The following is a 17,451-nucleotide window of genomic DNA, read 5'->3' as shown; positions in this document are numbered from 1 at the left end:
GTGGCTCTACGGGCGGATGAGCAATCACAGGAGGCGCAGTCAGTGGGGACCGTCTGGGACGGGAATCGCTAGCCGCCGCCAAGTCTTTGCCATGCCTCGGTACTGTGCAGCCACTTGTTGCAGGAACCGAGCGGGACAGAGCGCTCGAGACCAGAGAAAACTCAGCTTTTACCCGTGAGTGCCGCGGCCAGGGTGGCTGGAGGGAATCTCTCACATCCTCGACATAAATTACTCTCCTGTTGGCGTGGAAATAGGTTCCACGAATAAAGTGGAGGGACATTTTTCATGGTGTTTCCTTGGAAGGAAAGCTTACGGATTTAAGGAGTGTGCGTGGCATCGTAGCATGTGTTGGAGGGGGACACTCAGCAGGGCAATGTGGGCTACTTCGTAAAAATTTACCATAAGCAAATTCTTATGCCAAATAGTTACACTCAACATCTACCCAGAACGCCAGTAAGGCTGTGTGTGTGTGTGTGTATGTATATATGTATGTATATATATATATGTGTGTGTGTGTGTGTGTGTATATGTATATATATATATATATATATATATGTGTGTGTGTGTGTGTGTGTGTGTGTGTGTATGTATATATATTCATATACACACATATATATATACACACACACATATACACACACACATAAACACACACTCACACACACACACACACACACATACTGCCTTATAAATTCTGTATAAATTCTGCCTGGCATACACATTCAGAATATAAACTGAGTTAGCAAACATTTGTTCTTTGGGATATGGGGCAACAATATTCAATTAAGGCATCATCTAATTTGAAGGAGGGCAGAACATCTCTTAATTCACCTTGTTTCTGATGCAAAATCCTTACAAATTTCCACCTCTGATATTTAGTTTGGGAGGTTTGGGATACTTAATTTGTGCCATCAAATTGGTATCGACTGATTAGTGACCATGTAAATTTTCTCCAGGAGAATCTGTCCCCAACCTGTCCTTCAGGTTTTCCAATAGTTTCTCTATTGCCTCTGAGTCCCTCCACCTTGCTGCTGGTCGTCTTCCTCTTCTGTTTCTTTCCATCTTTTCCAGTGTTGGAGCCTTCTCCAGAGAACTCCTTATGCATGTAATGTATCCATATTCACCTGTGCCTTGCATGCGAACTCTGGGATCATCATTTTTTTTTGTTTTCTTAGCTATCCATGATAGTAGTCTCAGCACTCTTATATCCGGCACCAATATTAAAAGATGTCATTACTCTTTCTAGCTTCTTCAATGACTAACCTTCTTTTCACAGGGACAACCCTTCTCAGTACAATTATCTGTAGGTATAGACATGGTGTATGAATATATTTTCCAAGGCCTTAATTGCTGCTGTACAAAATGCTAGTGTCCAATTCCAGGCCATTTCAGTGCAACAGTGTCTTAGATATCAATGTATACAGGTAGCCCTTGACTTACAGCCATAATTGAGCCCAAAATTTCTGTTGCTAACTGAAACATTTCTTGTGAATTTTGCCTCATTTTACGATCTTTTTTTTGCCACAGTTATCAAGTGAATCACTGTGGTTAAGTTAGTATCACGGTTGTTAAGTGAATCTGTCTTCCCCATTGACTTTGCTTGTCAGAAGATTGCAAAAGGTGATCACATGACCCTGAGACACTGCAGACGTCATAAATACGAGTCAGTTGGCAATTGTCCAAAATTTGATCATGTGACTATGGGGATGCGGCAACAGTCATAAGTGAAAAATGGTCATATGCCACTTTTTTTCAGTGCCGTTGTAACTTTGAACAGTCATTAAATGAACTGTTGTAAGGACTACCTGTAATTGATTCATTTCATCCTTCACTGTGCTGAGATTTCCCATGTTCATGTTTCTTATATTCTTATATTCCATGTCTCCGCTATGATTTTGTTGTTGCAGCTTCATATTTTGTTTTCCTGAAGTAAAGGTAAAGGTTCCCCCGCACATGCGTGCTAGTCGTTTCTGACTCTAGGGGCCGGTGCTCATCTCCGTTTCAAAGCCGAAGAGCCAGCGCTTGTCCGAGGACATCTCCGTGGTCATGTGGCCGGTATGACTGGACGCCAAAGGCGCACGGAACGCTGTTACCTTCCCACCGTTGTGGTCCCTATTTTTCTACTTGCATTTTTGCATGCTTTCAAACTGCTAAGTTAGCAGAAGCTGGGACGAGTAACAGGCGCTCACTCTGCTATGTGGCACTCAGGATTCGACCTGCCAAACTGCCGATCTTCTGATCGACAAGCTCAGCGTCCTAACCCACTGAGCCACCGCGTCCCTTGTTTTCCTGAATGGCAGCATCATATTATTTGTTTAACCAACTTTTCATTCTACTTCTTTGTCCCTTTCCTTTCTTTCACAAAATCTTTCAGTTTTCATTAAAAAAAACATTTTTTCAGTTGGACCAGTATTATTATTATTATTATTATTATTATTATTATTATTATTATTATTATTATTATTTATTTGTTTGTTTTATATACCGCCCTTCTCCCGGAGGACTCAGGGCGGTGTACAGAGCAATAAAGTAGGAATACTTAGCCTTCCTCCCCTGCTTATTTATCCCTGCCATGCATCATTTGTTTGGTTTATTGCATCAGATAATTGTAAATGATGCAGTTGTGCAGGTCTCTTTTATTTTGTCAAGCCTTATTTGTTTCCCCATTGTCCAAGACCTATTTTGATAAATTTTATTATTGTTTGGCAGTGTCACAGATTGAGGATGAACAAAGAGGATCTCAGCCAAGCTGTGCTTGTGAAGAATTCCTACAAGCTTTCTAAAGGCATTGGAAGTGCCTGATAGCTACAATCAGAGCTACAGTAACAGCTACAGTCAAAGAACCATAAGACGCATTATGGAATTTGGCATATTTAATTTCCCTGTTCAAGCTCTAGTTCAGGGCTTCTCAACCGGTGGTACACGTATCACCAGTGGTAATTTAGCACCTAGCAGGTGATATGTGCCCCCTAGCCAAGTGTAGCAGGGGAGGGAACAAGCTAAAGCGGTGCCACACAGGCCTGGAGGAGATCAGCTAGAGCTGCAGGGCTCGGCAGAAGCCACAGGATCTCCCTGCGCGGCTGCATGCTGGTTGGACCTTCCAGTGCACCCAGAAGAGAAAAGGAGGAGGAGGGCAGAGATAGGAGAAGCTACAAAAGGAGCAGGTTTTGGCGAGAGAGGGAGAGGGAAAAAACACACACAAAGAATTAAGGAGAATATTTGTAGCTCAGGGTTGAAATGAGGGGTCTTTGGTGCTCTCTGAGCTTGCTTGTTTCCTTGCAGGCGTTTCATTACCCTAACTAGGTAACATCATCAGGGCTAGTAAGGAGTGCTGCTTGCTGTCTGTTTATATTCTGGTGTCTTGCCTGTCAGGGTGGGTGGGTGGGGTGGTCTTAGGGATTCTTTGGTTGGGCTGTTTACTAATGGCTCTGTGGCAGTTTCTTGATTGAGGTATTGCTTACTTGATTGTTGGTCTGAAGGTGACCTTGGAGTTGATCTATGCTGATCTGACTGCTGATTACTGGTGGAGAGGTGCTGGTGTGTTTTTCTCTTTTGGGTTGGTTGATTGTCTCTTTTGCATAATCTATAGATGTTGTTAATGTCTATGTGTCTACTGATGGCTGATTTGTCAGAGTGCCAGGCTTCTAGAAATTCCCAGGCATTTTTGGATCTGGCCTGGTCTAGGATTGTCACATTCTCCCAACTGAAACTATGGTTAAATGGTTCAATATGTTGTGAAATTAAAGAATTTTCGTCATCCCTTTTGACTGCCAGTTGGTGTTCATGGATGCATTCTGCCAGGCTTCTGCCTGTGTGTCCTACACAGTGGTTGTTGCAGTTCTTACACTGTATGTTGTAGATGACTCCTGCTTTTTCTTCTGGGGTTGCTGGGTCTTTGGGTTTGCTTAGGATGTTTTGAAGGGCTTTAGTTGGCATATGTGCTACACTGATTTCATGTGGTTGTAGTAGTCTATTTGTGGTTTCTGAGATATTCTTGATGTATGGCAGTGTAATTCTGTTTAGGGTTTTTGTTGGTTGTGCTGTATTGGGTTGAGTGGTCAGGGACTTTTTGATGAAGTTGTGTACTTATCCATTTTGTTTGAATGTGTTGTATAGATGCTCCGTTTCCTTTTTCTGCTGTTCTGGGTTGCCACGGTGAGTTTGGGGCTCATTTTATACATACATACATACATACATACATACCGTACATACATACAAGGCTTTTTTTCTCATAGAACACTCAGAATGGAGTTCTGGCACCTTTTTTGGATGGAACCTTGTAGGGTAGGCAAGGCGGGTTGTATGACGTGTGAGTTCCGGCACCTTTTTCTTTTACAAAAAAAGCACTGCATACATACATACGCTGTACAAGAGATTGCATAAAGTATGTAAATGGAAAGGAAGCAACTGTTTCCAAGGTGTCAAGGCTTACATAGTTGCTTTGAAAATTATTCCCTGCGGGCAATGTCTGCACATGCATCTACAGACAATATTTCTTCTGGGCTTTCTAGCATAAAGAAGTGATCGAGGGTCACTTTTCAGACAAGCTGCTTTTCAGAAATCCCAGCTAGTTAAACTATTTTCACTTTTTCCTAAAAGCAAATAAAAACCAAACATTTATTTTAATTTATTTTATTTAATCTGGGGTACTCATACTTTCAAAGGCCCAGTTTAACAAAAAAAAATGCCTTTTAAATTTTGCATTATTCCTTCTTATAAAATGGCTGAAAAATATCCCAATCTTTAGTATTAAATACTTATTACTAGTCTAAGCGTTCAGTGGGTTCTGTTAGTAACTTTTAAGATGAGCCAAATAGTAACTGAATTCTGAAATTCTTTGTTACAATCAGTAATCAGAATTGAATGCCCTCTCTCTCTCTCCATCTCTGTGTGTGTGTGTTTTGTGTGTGTGTGTGTGTGAGAGAGAGAAAGAGAATAATTTAAAATAGCAAGATCTGAGAAAATATAAATTAGCCTTGGAATTAAATGCAGTTGAATCACATTTATATTACTGAAATATTGAAAGAAGTTCTGGACCATGTGTCCAAATGGATGAGTTTATACTTACTGGTTGAAAAAGTTTTCTAGGAAACTTAAACTACAATAAGCAAAGAACTGAAAACACAACATTGACACCCCAGTCACGAAATATGCTAAAAATATTGATGAGGCCCAATGGCGTCTGACTTACTCCAATTTATGAGCAACCAGATAAGATGCAACTCTTGTCATATAGTGAAATTAAACAAGGAATTGAATTTTCTGACTTAACTTTGTGTGTGTGTGTGTGTGTGTGTGTGTGTAGATAGATAGATAGATAGTCTGCGTACAGTTGAATCTTATATCTAAATTACAAAAAGAGGAAAAAGAACATCCTTCATATATACCATAAGTTTAAACTTAAAACAAGTATAAGTTTAAAAGAAGAAGCACATTGTTTCAGCTTAAAGTTTCAACATTCAACATAAATTAAAATTTTTAACACTGTGTTAAATGACTTCAACACAAATTCAGATTTTATGGATGTAAAAATCAGATACTGAAATAGCAATAGCACTTAGACTTATATACCGCTTCCCAGTGCTTTACAGACCTCTCTAAGTGGTTTACAGAGTTACCCTATTGCCCCCAACAATCTGGGTCCTCATTTTACTGATCTCAGAAGGATGGAAGGCTGAGTCAACTTCATCTGGTGAGAATCGAAGTGCCAAATTGTTGGCAGCTGGCAGTCAGCAGAAGTAGCCTACAGTACTGCATTTTAACCACTGTGCCACCAGGGTGATTCTTTCCTGGTATAGATTGGGATGATACCACAAAAGAGTAGGTTATCTCCATGAGCATGTGAGTGAAAATAATCCTTGAACTACCCAGATTGTACCTATTGCTAAGCACATTGGTTTGTGCTTAAATTGTAAGCCGCCCTGAGTCTTCGGAGAAGGGCGGGATATAAATGGGATTAAAATAAAAAATAAAATAAATAAATAAAGAACTTGAAGCTTTATAGACTTTGATTGATTCCCTGCTATGAGTAGATAGCCTAGAAAAAGATATAAAGGCTTGAGAGGCCACAGTAATTTTTTAGTTAGAGCGGCTGTCCTATGAATTTCAGAGCAGAATGTTCTTGCATCTTGAATACGTAAGTTTGTTTTTCTCTAATCTTCAGTAAATTGGAACGGATCAGATCTGATCCCTTTGGAGTTCTAGTTCCAGTAATAATCTCAGTGTATATAAGATTGAAGTTTTAAGTGATTGTTTTGTTCATCAAGGCATAGCTACTATAGGAATTGTTCTCAGTTGGTAGTGGCAGTGAAGCAGCTGTGTGTGCTCATACAGACAATGGGGAAAGTCTTCTAACCAAGCTCATGAAGCCTTCCAGAGAACATGGCTATTTTGAGGGCTGCTTTGTTTTGAACCTCTTGCTTGCCATGTACTCTTTCCCAGGTCTTTACAAGTATGACATGTTTTTTAAGAGCCTCAATGCAAGGTAGCACTTAACTGAAGCATTCTCTCTCTCTCTCTCTCTCTCTCTCTCTCTCTCTCTCTCTCTCTCTCTCTCTCTCTCTCTCTCTCTTGCATATTGTTTGAAGCAGGTTTCCTCTCCATGATAAAGAAAGATTAGAGAAATGGTTACGGAATATGAAACGTGACACTTGGACTCCTAGTAAGCATCAGGTCCTCTGCAGTGACCATTTTACACCAGATTCTCTCGATGTGCGATGGGGTATTCGATATTTGAAGACAACTGCAGTGCCAACTATTTTTTCATCCTCTGAAAACCAGGTAACAGTGTTTAGCTCAATGTGAAAAATAAGAAAAAGGATGAAAAAATGCAGTTAGTTTGAGCTGAAAGTAAAATGAACAGTGCTAAAAACAAAAACAAAAATCAGAACCTACTTCTTGTCTCAGTGGCAGTGAGAACAGGTCTTCTATTTTAATATTGTCCAAATTCTTAATTCATTTATACTTTTTCTGTTTACTATTGAGAAGAAGGATTTATGGTATGCCAAGATGATTGTTTGAAGCTTCTGCAGTCTACTCATGCAATTAAATTGAGATTTGTACTGATAAACTGTGGGTTAAAAAAAACACACCCCACTGTACATTTATGGAACATAAACCAAAATATGCTTCATTTCCATTTGACAAACAAATTGTATAGTATGTTGTACAAAAGCCCACAGAGTTTTTCTATTAGTTGATCTGAATAGGAGAAAAATCAATTAAAAATACTTGGCCTGGTTTAAAATTTTGCTATTTTTACATCCAAGAGTTAATTTAAACATTGCTTCCTTAGAATATATCTAAACATTAAGACATGACTACTAAAAATAGCGTATAGTTCACTGAAATGAAAGTCATTTATGTGTTAATCTTAGCACATCAGAAGAGATGGCTAAATAAATGGGCCTTTGTGTATTGGCATCTGGAAAAAATAATTACAATGTCAAATATGACTGATATAAAGTATGATGTGCTGTGTTGCTCACTTAATACTTCATTTCCTATGGTGGAGGAACAAATTATACACATTCTGAAAAAGTATCTGATTGGTCTAGGTGCAACAGCCCAGGTCTGTGATGTTTCAAAGCAAGTTTTAGTCCAAACTTCCTTGAAGCAAAGCACCTCTTTAAAATTCTTAATACTTTTTGCTATCCAGGTCTATTTTGCATGATGCTCAATGATATGAAAAACATGCGGTAGAACTGGGAGATTTTATTGTGAATAGAAAAAAAAATCATTTTGGAAACTTTTCTATCATTCTGTAGCCACCACTTAGAAAAGACACATGTTAACATAACGGATGGTGATTATTGCATTACTGCCTTTCCCCCATGAATATTTGTGTAGGAAAGAGCAATCATGCTTGTTGTAATTTCTCTATCACGATAGTATGAGTTAACTGAAAAATCTATTTTCCAAGCTAGAGCTGCAATTCCACAACCACTTACCCGGATATAAGGTCTGGTTTTTTAAAGGAGTTGCTCATGTTTTCTTAGAGATCAGATAGCACTGAAATATCCTTGTCACCCAGAGTCTGCCTATCATAGAAAGCATATCTTGGCAAAATGTCCAGCTCTTTGAGAAACTTATTTGCTTGGTTGTCACATTCCAGGAAAGAGGTCATTAACATGAAGCAGTAATTTGACCTGCTGTATCAGGAGTGGTCCTTAGTCTACTATAACAGTTGTTAATGCTAAAGTGAGCTTACAAAAATGTTAAAGCTATGTGAATCCAGGCTACATTTTGCATTTGTTATTTAATTTTATTGTAATATGTATTAATAAAATAATTCAAGATTGGTATCCAATTTCTTTAGTAAACAATGGCAGAGAAAAGGCTGTTTATTGGCATTATTTGCACTCTTTTTAAAGACCAAAGTTAAAAGAGCAAATACAGGCAGTCCTCAACTTACCACCATGACTGTTTACGATCGTTGCAGCGTCCCCATGGTCACATGACCAAAATTCAGATGCCTGGCAGGTGACTCGTATTTATGACCGATGCAGTATCTTGGTGTCACGTGATTCCCGTCTTGTGACCTTCTGACAAGCAAGATGAATGGGGAAGCCCTGTTTACTTGACGGCCGTGTTACGAACTTAACAATTGTGGCGATCCACTTAAGGAAGTTTGTAAAATGGAGTAAAACTCACTTAACCACTGTCTCCCTTAGCAGCAGAAATGTTGGTTGTAAGTTGAGGCCTACCTGTACAGGGCTGAAACCCTGTGTTGTTTTGTTAGGGAATAAGGCCACTGACTTGATTTTCAGTGACTAGGCCCAGCATTACACCATAAAGGACCATAGGAGAAGGAATCATTGTGTGGTATTTCATAAATCAGTAACAACTGTATCAAGAGGAATGTTTTTTCTTCTTAAGGAAAAAGGAAAATCCCAGAAGAAAATGCAAGAGGAAAGGATAGACGGTATCAGAGAAATGAGCACATACATCACAACATCTTCTCTTCAACCTTGCTCACCAAAGGGAACTAGCTTACCCGAAGGAGGCCTATATCGAAAACCTCTTGGAATCAATTCAGACAGCTCAGCAAGAACAGAGGGACTATCACAGAATATTGTGAAAGATGGCACTGCGTATGCAGGTAACAGTGTTAAACAGAATAAGCAGCAAGCAAACCAAACAATGACAGCATCTGATATGGAAAACTCAGGAGCCACCAGTTCCAATTTTCCAGGACATAATAGGGCCATCAAAAACATTTTTAGTGCTGCTGCTACAGATTTGCAAGTTTCCGTTCATGACCTCCGGTCATGTTTTGAGGATGGCTCAGGTTCTAAAGCCACAGTTTTGCCAGCCGCACCTCTGGAACGTGGAAATTCGTATCTGGAACTCAGTAAGGTCCCCGTACCCGTGAACGAACTTACATCCGATCAATTTGATCCCAGCCTTGCAAATTGTTCAGTGGAAGTACCAACGGATGAAAGTGCTGTGTTGCTCCAGTCCATGTCGCAAGCTTTGGAAAATCTCAGTGGAAATATGGAGTCTGTCATCACCATTATCGTTCCTTCAGAGGACTCAAGAACCCCCTTGCTTTTAGAGGGCTCCTTTATATCAGCAGAAGAGGTACTAACACATCTGGAAGCAGAAAGCTCTGTTTTACTTGACAGCTGCAGCAGCCTTGAAGTGCTACAAACCGAGCATTCATACTGTAGGCAAGATACAGACAGGGAACAACTCTGGCAAAAAATTACGAAGCTGCAGTCAAAAATAGCCCTTTTAGAAGTCCAGGAGAGAAAAACCCTAACCAAACTTAAAGCTCTAGAAGCGCTTATTACAAAACTGAAGGAAGAAAGTCTCCTTTCAGAGGAGAAACTGAAGATGGTAGAAAACTGTTTTACAACATTTGAAGTTACAATGATACAATAAAAGCTTTAAAATAATGGGTCGCAACTTGTTCTGCAAATTATTTTCTGGGGTGGGTTTTGTTTTTTGGGGGGGGTTGCTTGCGAGAGAGGGTGATGTGTGTTTATTTATTTTATTTATGTATAAGGAGAAATGGAATAAAAACAAGTCTTATCACTTTGCTCCCTCTTCTCTCAGTATCTTCCCAGTTTTTTAATGGAACATTGGAAATAGAGATATCTTGTGGAACTACATGGGAGCTGGCATTGGGGGATATAGGAGGGAGGAGGAAACTAGTAGTAGGTACACCATACATACTGCTTATTTGCCAAAAACCTCCATTGAGTCTCAATCACTTCAGACAATAGAAGGAACTTATTCTGGAGTCATAAGGTCCATCAATCCAAAATCATCCTGGTATATTACAACAATAGAACAGTGTTCCTGCTTGAGAGGGGGGGGGAAAACACAAACCAACTTGAAAGCATGTTTATTAAGGTAGAGAGGCAGTTTGGTGTAATGGTTAAGGCATCAGGCTAGAAAATGGGAAGCGGTTCTAGATCCACCTTGGGCATGAAACCAACTGGATGATCTGGACCAGTCACTTTTTCATAGCCGTAGAAACAAGGCATTGGCAAACCAGTTGTGAAATCTTGCCAAGAAAACTAGGAATTTATCTCTTGAGAATTAGACAGAATTGAGCAGAAGCCCAAACTATTCCCAGGTAAGTTGGTGTGGGAATGCAGCATTGAAGTCTATAACTCTGCAAGTAAATAAAATGTATTAATGAATGCTTATTCCCACAAGGGCACATACAACTGCAGTGCTTTCACTTTGAGCCATTGCCTTCAAGGTCGTCTTCATTTGCCAAGCTAGTGTTATTCACGAGTAGTGAAATTCTAAGTATGCATAGTAAATTCCATTGAGGACTGTAGGATTTATTTCTAATTTGCTGCCTTAAAAGTATAGCCCACATCTCCTTAGAATTAATGGGATAGGATAGGATAGGACAGGAAAGGAGAATATGTATAGCTCAGGGTTGAAATAAGGGGTCCTTGGTGTTCTCTGAAATTGGTTGTTTTCTTGCAGACATTTCATTATCAAACTAGCCTAACATCATCAGTGCTAGTCTGTGCTAGACCAGCTCTAATGAAGTTACCCATTCTGGGTAATGAAACGTCTGCAAGGAAACAACTAAGCTCAGAAAGCACGAAGGACCCCTCAGGATGAACTCTTTTTCTGGAAATAATTTGGAAAAATAGCAAATAGGCATTGTGCTCTTGGAGCCAGAAACTGTAATTAAGGGTTGAATTTTCTTTTTGGCAGGAAAAGAAACATTGGAAGCAAAGGGAGTTAAGAGCTGCTGCAGGTGATGATGGCTGAAGGGAGAAGAAAAACATGATAGGAGTAGGGACATAACTTTCCTAGGTAGAGACCCATCCATGCATTCCTTCTAAGAGAAAGGACTGACAATAGTTACTCTAGATAAGAGACTGAAATTGGTCAATCATACTACATCTTTCATTGGGGGGGATGTGTACAGTTTTATTTTCTCTGACTAATTTTGTCTGTAAAAACATTCCACTTTGGTTTCTAGATACTTGGATCCAGTTCATGTGAACTGATTGTTACTTCCCCTTCCCCACCCCGTCAAAGTCCCCAGTTGAGGATGGCAACAAGCTACCATGTTTCAATGCCCATAAGCAGAAACTGACTAGGCCCAGAAATGGCTGCTGTGCAAAGATATGGTACTTCTTCATTTGGTCTTTATGTGGTTAGAAAAATCAGTGAAATGGCCCTGAAGGTGTTTGGTAATGCCACCCCAGAAGTGCCAGGAACAATACAAAAGGCTGGGCACCATCACCCAAAGACTAAAATGGGAGAAGGAGCTACCTGACCCCCTTCAGGAAGCTGTCATGGATTCCACCAACCCCATTTGCTGCGGCTCAGAAAATGGCAGTTTCTTGATTTAGATAACCCCTGTGACTTAGGCGAATGTCAGCATTTTATATGACAATTGAAGTTTCACAGGGTTTTGAGGATGTCCTTAACAAAAGGCTACAAGTAAATACTTACCAAGGGACGCGGTGGCTCAGTGGGTTAGGACGCTGAGCTTGTCGATCAGAAGGTCGGCAGTTTGGCGGGTTGAATCCCGAGTGCCATGTAACAGAGTGAGTGCCTGTTACTTGTCCCAGCTTCTGCCAACCTAGCAGTTCGAAAGCACGTAAAAATACAAGTAGAAAAATAGGGACCACTGCAGTGGGAAGGTAACAGCGTTCCGTGTGCCTTTGGCGTCTAGTCATGCCAGCCACATGATCACGGAGACGTCTTCGGACAAGCGCTGGCTCTTCGGCTTTGAAACGGAGATGAGCACCGGTCCCTAGAGTCGGAAACGACTAGCACGCATGTGCGGGGGAACCTTTACCTTTACCTAAAATACTTACCTGCCAGCTAAGAATGCGGGAGCTTAATAGAATGCCATGAGCAATTATGCCAAAATTATCTAAAGAAACCGGATGTACGAGAAATGGCCAGCAGCTACAGTATTGTGTCCATACTGAGAGCTTTACCAGCCTTCATAACTGTTCCTTATGTTATAGGGCAATAAATTCTTGGGTTTGCAGCTTAAATATTATGGCCACAATACACAATACAAAGGGCATTTGTACATCCCCTGTTCCTGACACTTCTTTGACTGGGTATGGACTACACTGCACTAAACTGTGGCTTGCTTAATTATAAGCCAAAATCAAACAAGCTTTTTATTTATAGCTTAATATCTTGAGTGAACCCAAGCACGTATGTATGCACTCCTGCCAGGACTGATTAGTAGCACTGCAAGCTTTCTCTTCCTGGTTGGTTGGTTTCATTTGCTGTGAAAATTTCCATAATTAAAGGGAAATTTTGTGTGAAAAATAATTGACTTTTTGAGAGCCTAATGAAAGATCTGTATAAGCAAATAAAAATTAAAGTGTAAATTCGTTTCAGTGAGTTGACAAAATGAAATATAAATTACTTTTAGTGAGCTGACAAAAAGTATCCATGTCTGTCCATCTCTTATTTATGTGCACTTTAAAATATGAGTTTTGAATGCTTTCTGTATGTAATTGTGTCTGTAATTGTATATACTAATTGAACAGTGAAATAAAAATGGCTTTATTTATTTTTAAACTTCCCTCGTCTTTCTGTCCCCATGCAGCAATGATATGCAACAATTAAAACATTAAGGATAATAGAAAATTAAAAGAATTTAAATCAAAAGGAAAATCAGCAGTTAAAATAATTACCAATGAAAAAATAATTTGATTTTGTGCAAGACACTTTCAAATAAGTTAGCCCAAGTAAAACTATCCCAATATTTGTATAAGTGAATAAGGAGCTCTGTAGGGACTAAAATGTACTGCTTTTTTTTCCTAGTCAACAGTTTTGTTTTTGTTCCATGCATATTAATTAGTATTGCCCTCAGGCCAACATTTAAGAATAAAGAAAACAAGATAAGCTTGTGACAATAACATTGCATCAGTTCTAAGCAAGAAAACAAGAAAATGTATGTTCTTTAATGAATTAAGAACTGCTATGAGATACTTCATTTGCTCACAAATTTCTTTTGTAATAACTATCTTCACACTCCAGGATATTTTGCCTGGTTCTCTACTCCGACTTATACAGTGCACTATTTTGTTAGTTGTTTTTCAGATTATCGGGAATTCAAATTGTACAATTTATTACTTTTTCTATTTGTGGGTACAATTTCACTTCTAATTGCTAGCAGATGTCAATTTATATATTTTGATCCATGGCTAAAATCTATTTTAACAGACTTGTTGGAAAGAGGTACAATTAGAAAAGTGAATGCACCATTTCTGAATCTTCTATTTTTTAAAAGAAATATATATTTTTCAAGAATTTTAGGCCATGTAAGAATGCCCTTTAATGTAATCAATAAGACGTTACCTATTATTTCTATAGTGAGACTGCATATCACAACATACTTCATTTGTATCCAGATAATCAACATTGCCTGCTTATTTTGTAAGTAGATTTAGCATAATTTATTTAGTTGTTGGATTGATTCAATAGATTGATATGGTTGCCCACCTCAAATACATGACATGATTGCAAAAAGAAATTAAATGTAACTTAGGCTTATATAATTCAGATGATACCAGGGAAGGATAATATTTGTAGCTCAGGGTTGAAATGAGGGGTCTTTGATGCTCTCTGAACTTGCTTGTTTTCTTCAGACGTTTCATTACCCTAACTAGGTAACATTATCAGTGCTAGTAAGGAGTGCTGTTTTCTGTCTGTTTCAATTGGGAGAATGTGACAATCCTAGACCAGGCCAAATCCAAAAATGCAAGGGAATTTCTAGAACCCTGACAGTCTTGACAAATCAGCCACCAGTAGACACATAGACATTAACAACATCTGTAGACTATGCCAAAGAGACAATCAACCAGCCAAAAGAGAAAAAGACTCCAGCATCTCTCCACCAGTAATCACCATAGATCAGACATGTCAAACTCACGACATCACATCATGTCGTACAACGTATTGGGATAGTTTTGCCATTGCCGGCAATGGGGTGGGCACGGCTTCGGCGTGTCACATCCGGCCCACGGGCCGGCAGTTTGACACCCCTGCCATAGATTAACTCCAAGGTCACCTTCAGACCAACAATCAAGTAAGCAATAACCCAATCAAGAAACTGCCACAGCCCAACCAAAGAATCCCTCAGACCGCCACCCACCCAGACAGGCAGCAAACAGCACCCCTTACGAGCACTGATGATGTTACCTAATTAGAGTAATGAAAAGTCTGCAAGAAAATAAGCAAGCTCAGAGGGTACCAAGGACCCCTCAATTCAGATGATATACTGTATTTAAAAAATCAGCTCAGTTCCTTCCATCGTCTTTAGCACTAGCTGGTTCCATCCTCCTATATTTTCAAGTTTGAGTTCTACTATCTGATATTTTTTATTGTTAAAAACAGGAGAAGAACATAAAAATCTCTTCTCCTCCTCCCTTTTCTTTTTGGAATGGAGCTTCTGGAGTAGAAGCTTATGCTACCCCCAGTAATATTGACATCCTTGGAATTCCTTCCCCCCCAACATCACAGCACTGTCTAAACAGAGCCTTGGTGGAGCAGTGGGCTAATGCCTCCTTAAGTAACACCAGCTGCCTGCAATTAGTGCAGGTTCGCATCCCACCAGGCTCAAGGTTGACTCAGCCTTCTATCCTTCCGAGGTAGGTAAAATGAGGACCCAGATTGTTGGGGGCAATTAAGCTGACTTTGTAATAATGCCGCTTGGGGTGTGTGTGAAAGCCCTAATAAGCAGGCATATACATAGAATGAAGGCTACTGCTAAGCTTGTAAGCCACCCTGAGTCTTCGGAGAAGGGCGGGATATAAATGGAATTAAAAATAAATAAATAAATAAATGAGCCCCTGACTTTCACAAGGACTTCTGGAGCCTCTGCAGCTCTACCCATCCCCACGCTGATATGAGGAATTGAAATACTTATTTTTCCCTAGTTATCATTCCCTATTTATCTAAAGAATTGCAGTAGATATGAAGGTTAAGTACAGTCACACCAGTTGATTTAAATTACTAACAATTGTGCCCTTATTACGACTACATTATAGACTGACAAATAAATGGTACTTCTGATTTATTTGAGCAAATACTTATGTGACAAATGATTCTGTCATGTCAAAGTCTGCTTCCTTCCCTTAATTAGCAACTGTTGTTCCCTAGAAACGTAGTCTGTAGAGCTGTTGAATTAAGTAGATCTTGAGCTTTTATACCAGATAGCCATGAAAAAAATCACTTGACATGCTCCAATCAGTTATATTCTTCTAAGAACAAAGACCTTTTGTATGAATCATGTCTTCAGAATTTTTTCAAGAATTTTAAAATATTATGAGACTTTATAGAAGTATAGTTTTTCTATAAAGTATATAGAGATATATATCTATAGATGTACAATATGTAGGTGTAAATCTGCTGATGGAAATCCCAAAAGGATACCTTCAACTTTTGGATTTTTTTAAAGATTCAGGATGTATAGGAATTGTACAAATAAACAAAATACTAGAATTTGCTTACTCTAGATCAGGGGTGTCAAACTCAATTTCATTGAGGGCCGCATCAGCATTGTGGTTGCCCTCAGGGGGGCGGGTGGGTATGGCCAGGGTGGGCGTGGCCTACTGGGTGGGCGTGGCCAGCTCTACATCGTTGGCATCAAGGGTCCCTATGGGGGTCTGGGCAGGAGTGGGACAGATCTGAGGGTCTCTGGCAGAAGGAGGGTCTCTGGGCCAGGGCCAAGGCAGTGGGGGCCATTCCCTTACTGTTTCCAGGATGGCTTCATGGGCCGCATGAAACCACTTTGCGGGCCGGATCCGGCCCCTGGGCCTTGTGTTTGACATGTCTGCTCTAGATCAATCCAAAGGTAATTAAATCTTATTGATTCAGGAAAGGGAAAGTGAACTTGATTACAGTTTAACTTTTCCCCATTGTTCTACATGTACTCTGTAGACCTCTAGGAGCAAAAGTACTTTCGCTTTGACTTGAATTTAAAATTAACTTTTATAATACAAAAAAGGCACATAATGCTGAAGAAATTAAATGCAGGACAAACGAGCTCAAGCATTTAAACTCAGGCTGACATTGCTTGGAAATTACCAGGTTCAGTCAGACTGCAATAGTGAAAACATAATAATAATAATAATAATAATAATAATAATAATAATAATAATAATAATAATGATGATGATGATGATGATGATGATGATGATGATGATGATAATAATAATAATAATAATAATAATAATAATAATAATAATAAGAAGAAGAAGAAGAAGAAGAAGAAGAAGAAGAAGAAGAAGCAGTAGTAGTTGGAAGGTACCTTGGAGGTCATCTAGCCCAACCCCCTGCTAAGGCAGGAAACCCTATACCATTTCAGACAAATGGCTGTCCAGTCTCTTCTTAAAAACTTCCAGTGTTGGAGCATTCACCACCTCTGGAGGCAGGTTGTTCCACTGGTTAATTGTTCTAACTGTCAGGAAGTTTCTCCTTAGTTCTAGGTTGCTTCTCTCCTTGACTAGTTTCCATCCATTGCTTCTTGTCCTGCTTTCAGGTGCTTTGGAGAATAGCTTGACTCCCTCTTCTTTGTGGCAGCCCCTGAGATATTGGAACACTACTATCAGGTCACCCCTCACCCTTCTCTTCATTAAACTACACATACCCAATTCCAGCAACCGTTCCCTATATGTTTTAGCCTCCAGTCCCCCAATCATCTTTGTTGCTCTTCTCTGTACTCTTTCTAGAGTCTCGACATCTTTTTTACATCGTGGTGACCAAAACTGGATGCAGTATTCCAGGTGTGGCCTTACCAAGGCATTGTAAAGTAGTATTAGTACTTCACGTGATCTTGATTCTATTCCTCTGTTAATGCAGCCTAGCACTGTGTTCGCTTTTTTGGCAGCTGCAGCACACTGCTGGCTCATATTGAAGTGATTGTCCACTAGGACTCCGAGATCCCTCTCACAGTTACTACTATCGAGCAAGGTACCACCTATACTATACCTG

General features: G+C 39.6%; 1 protein-coding gene across 1 annotated transcript; it reads left to right on the top strand.

Annotated features, from left to right (window-relative positions):
- Window positions 1-16: 16 nt before the first annotated feature.
- On the top strand, window positions 17-9,914 carry THAP5 (THAP domain containing 5; the record flags this gene model as incomplete). Its single annotated transcript, XM_083348360.1, has 3 exons — window positions 17-174; window positions 6,591-6,780; window positions 8,878-9,914. 3 exons carry the CDS (start codon window positions 17-19, stop codon window positions 9,883-9,885), a joined length of 1,356 nt encoding a protein of 451 aa, XP_083204486.1. The 3' UTR covers window positions 9,886-9,914.
- Between the last annotated feature and the right edge of the window lie 7,537 nt (window positions 9,915-17,451).

Source organism: Vipera ursinii (assembly GCF_947247035.1).
Source record: "Vipera ursinii genome assembly, chromosome: 1".
Taxonomy (NCBI): Eukaryota; Metazoa; Chordata; class Lepidosauria; order Squamata; family Viperidae; genus Vipera; species Vipera ursinii.
Note: the sequence above shows the minus strand (reverse complement) of the source record. Positions and strands in the feature narration are given on the sequence as shown.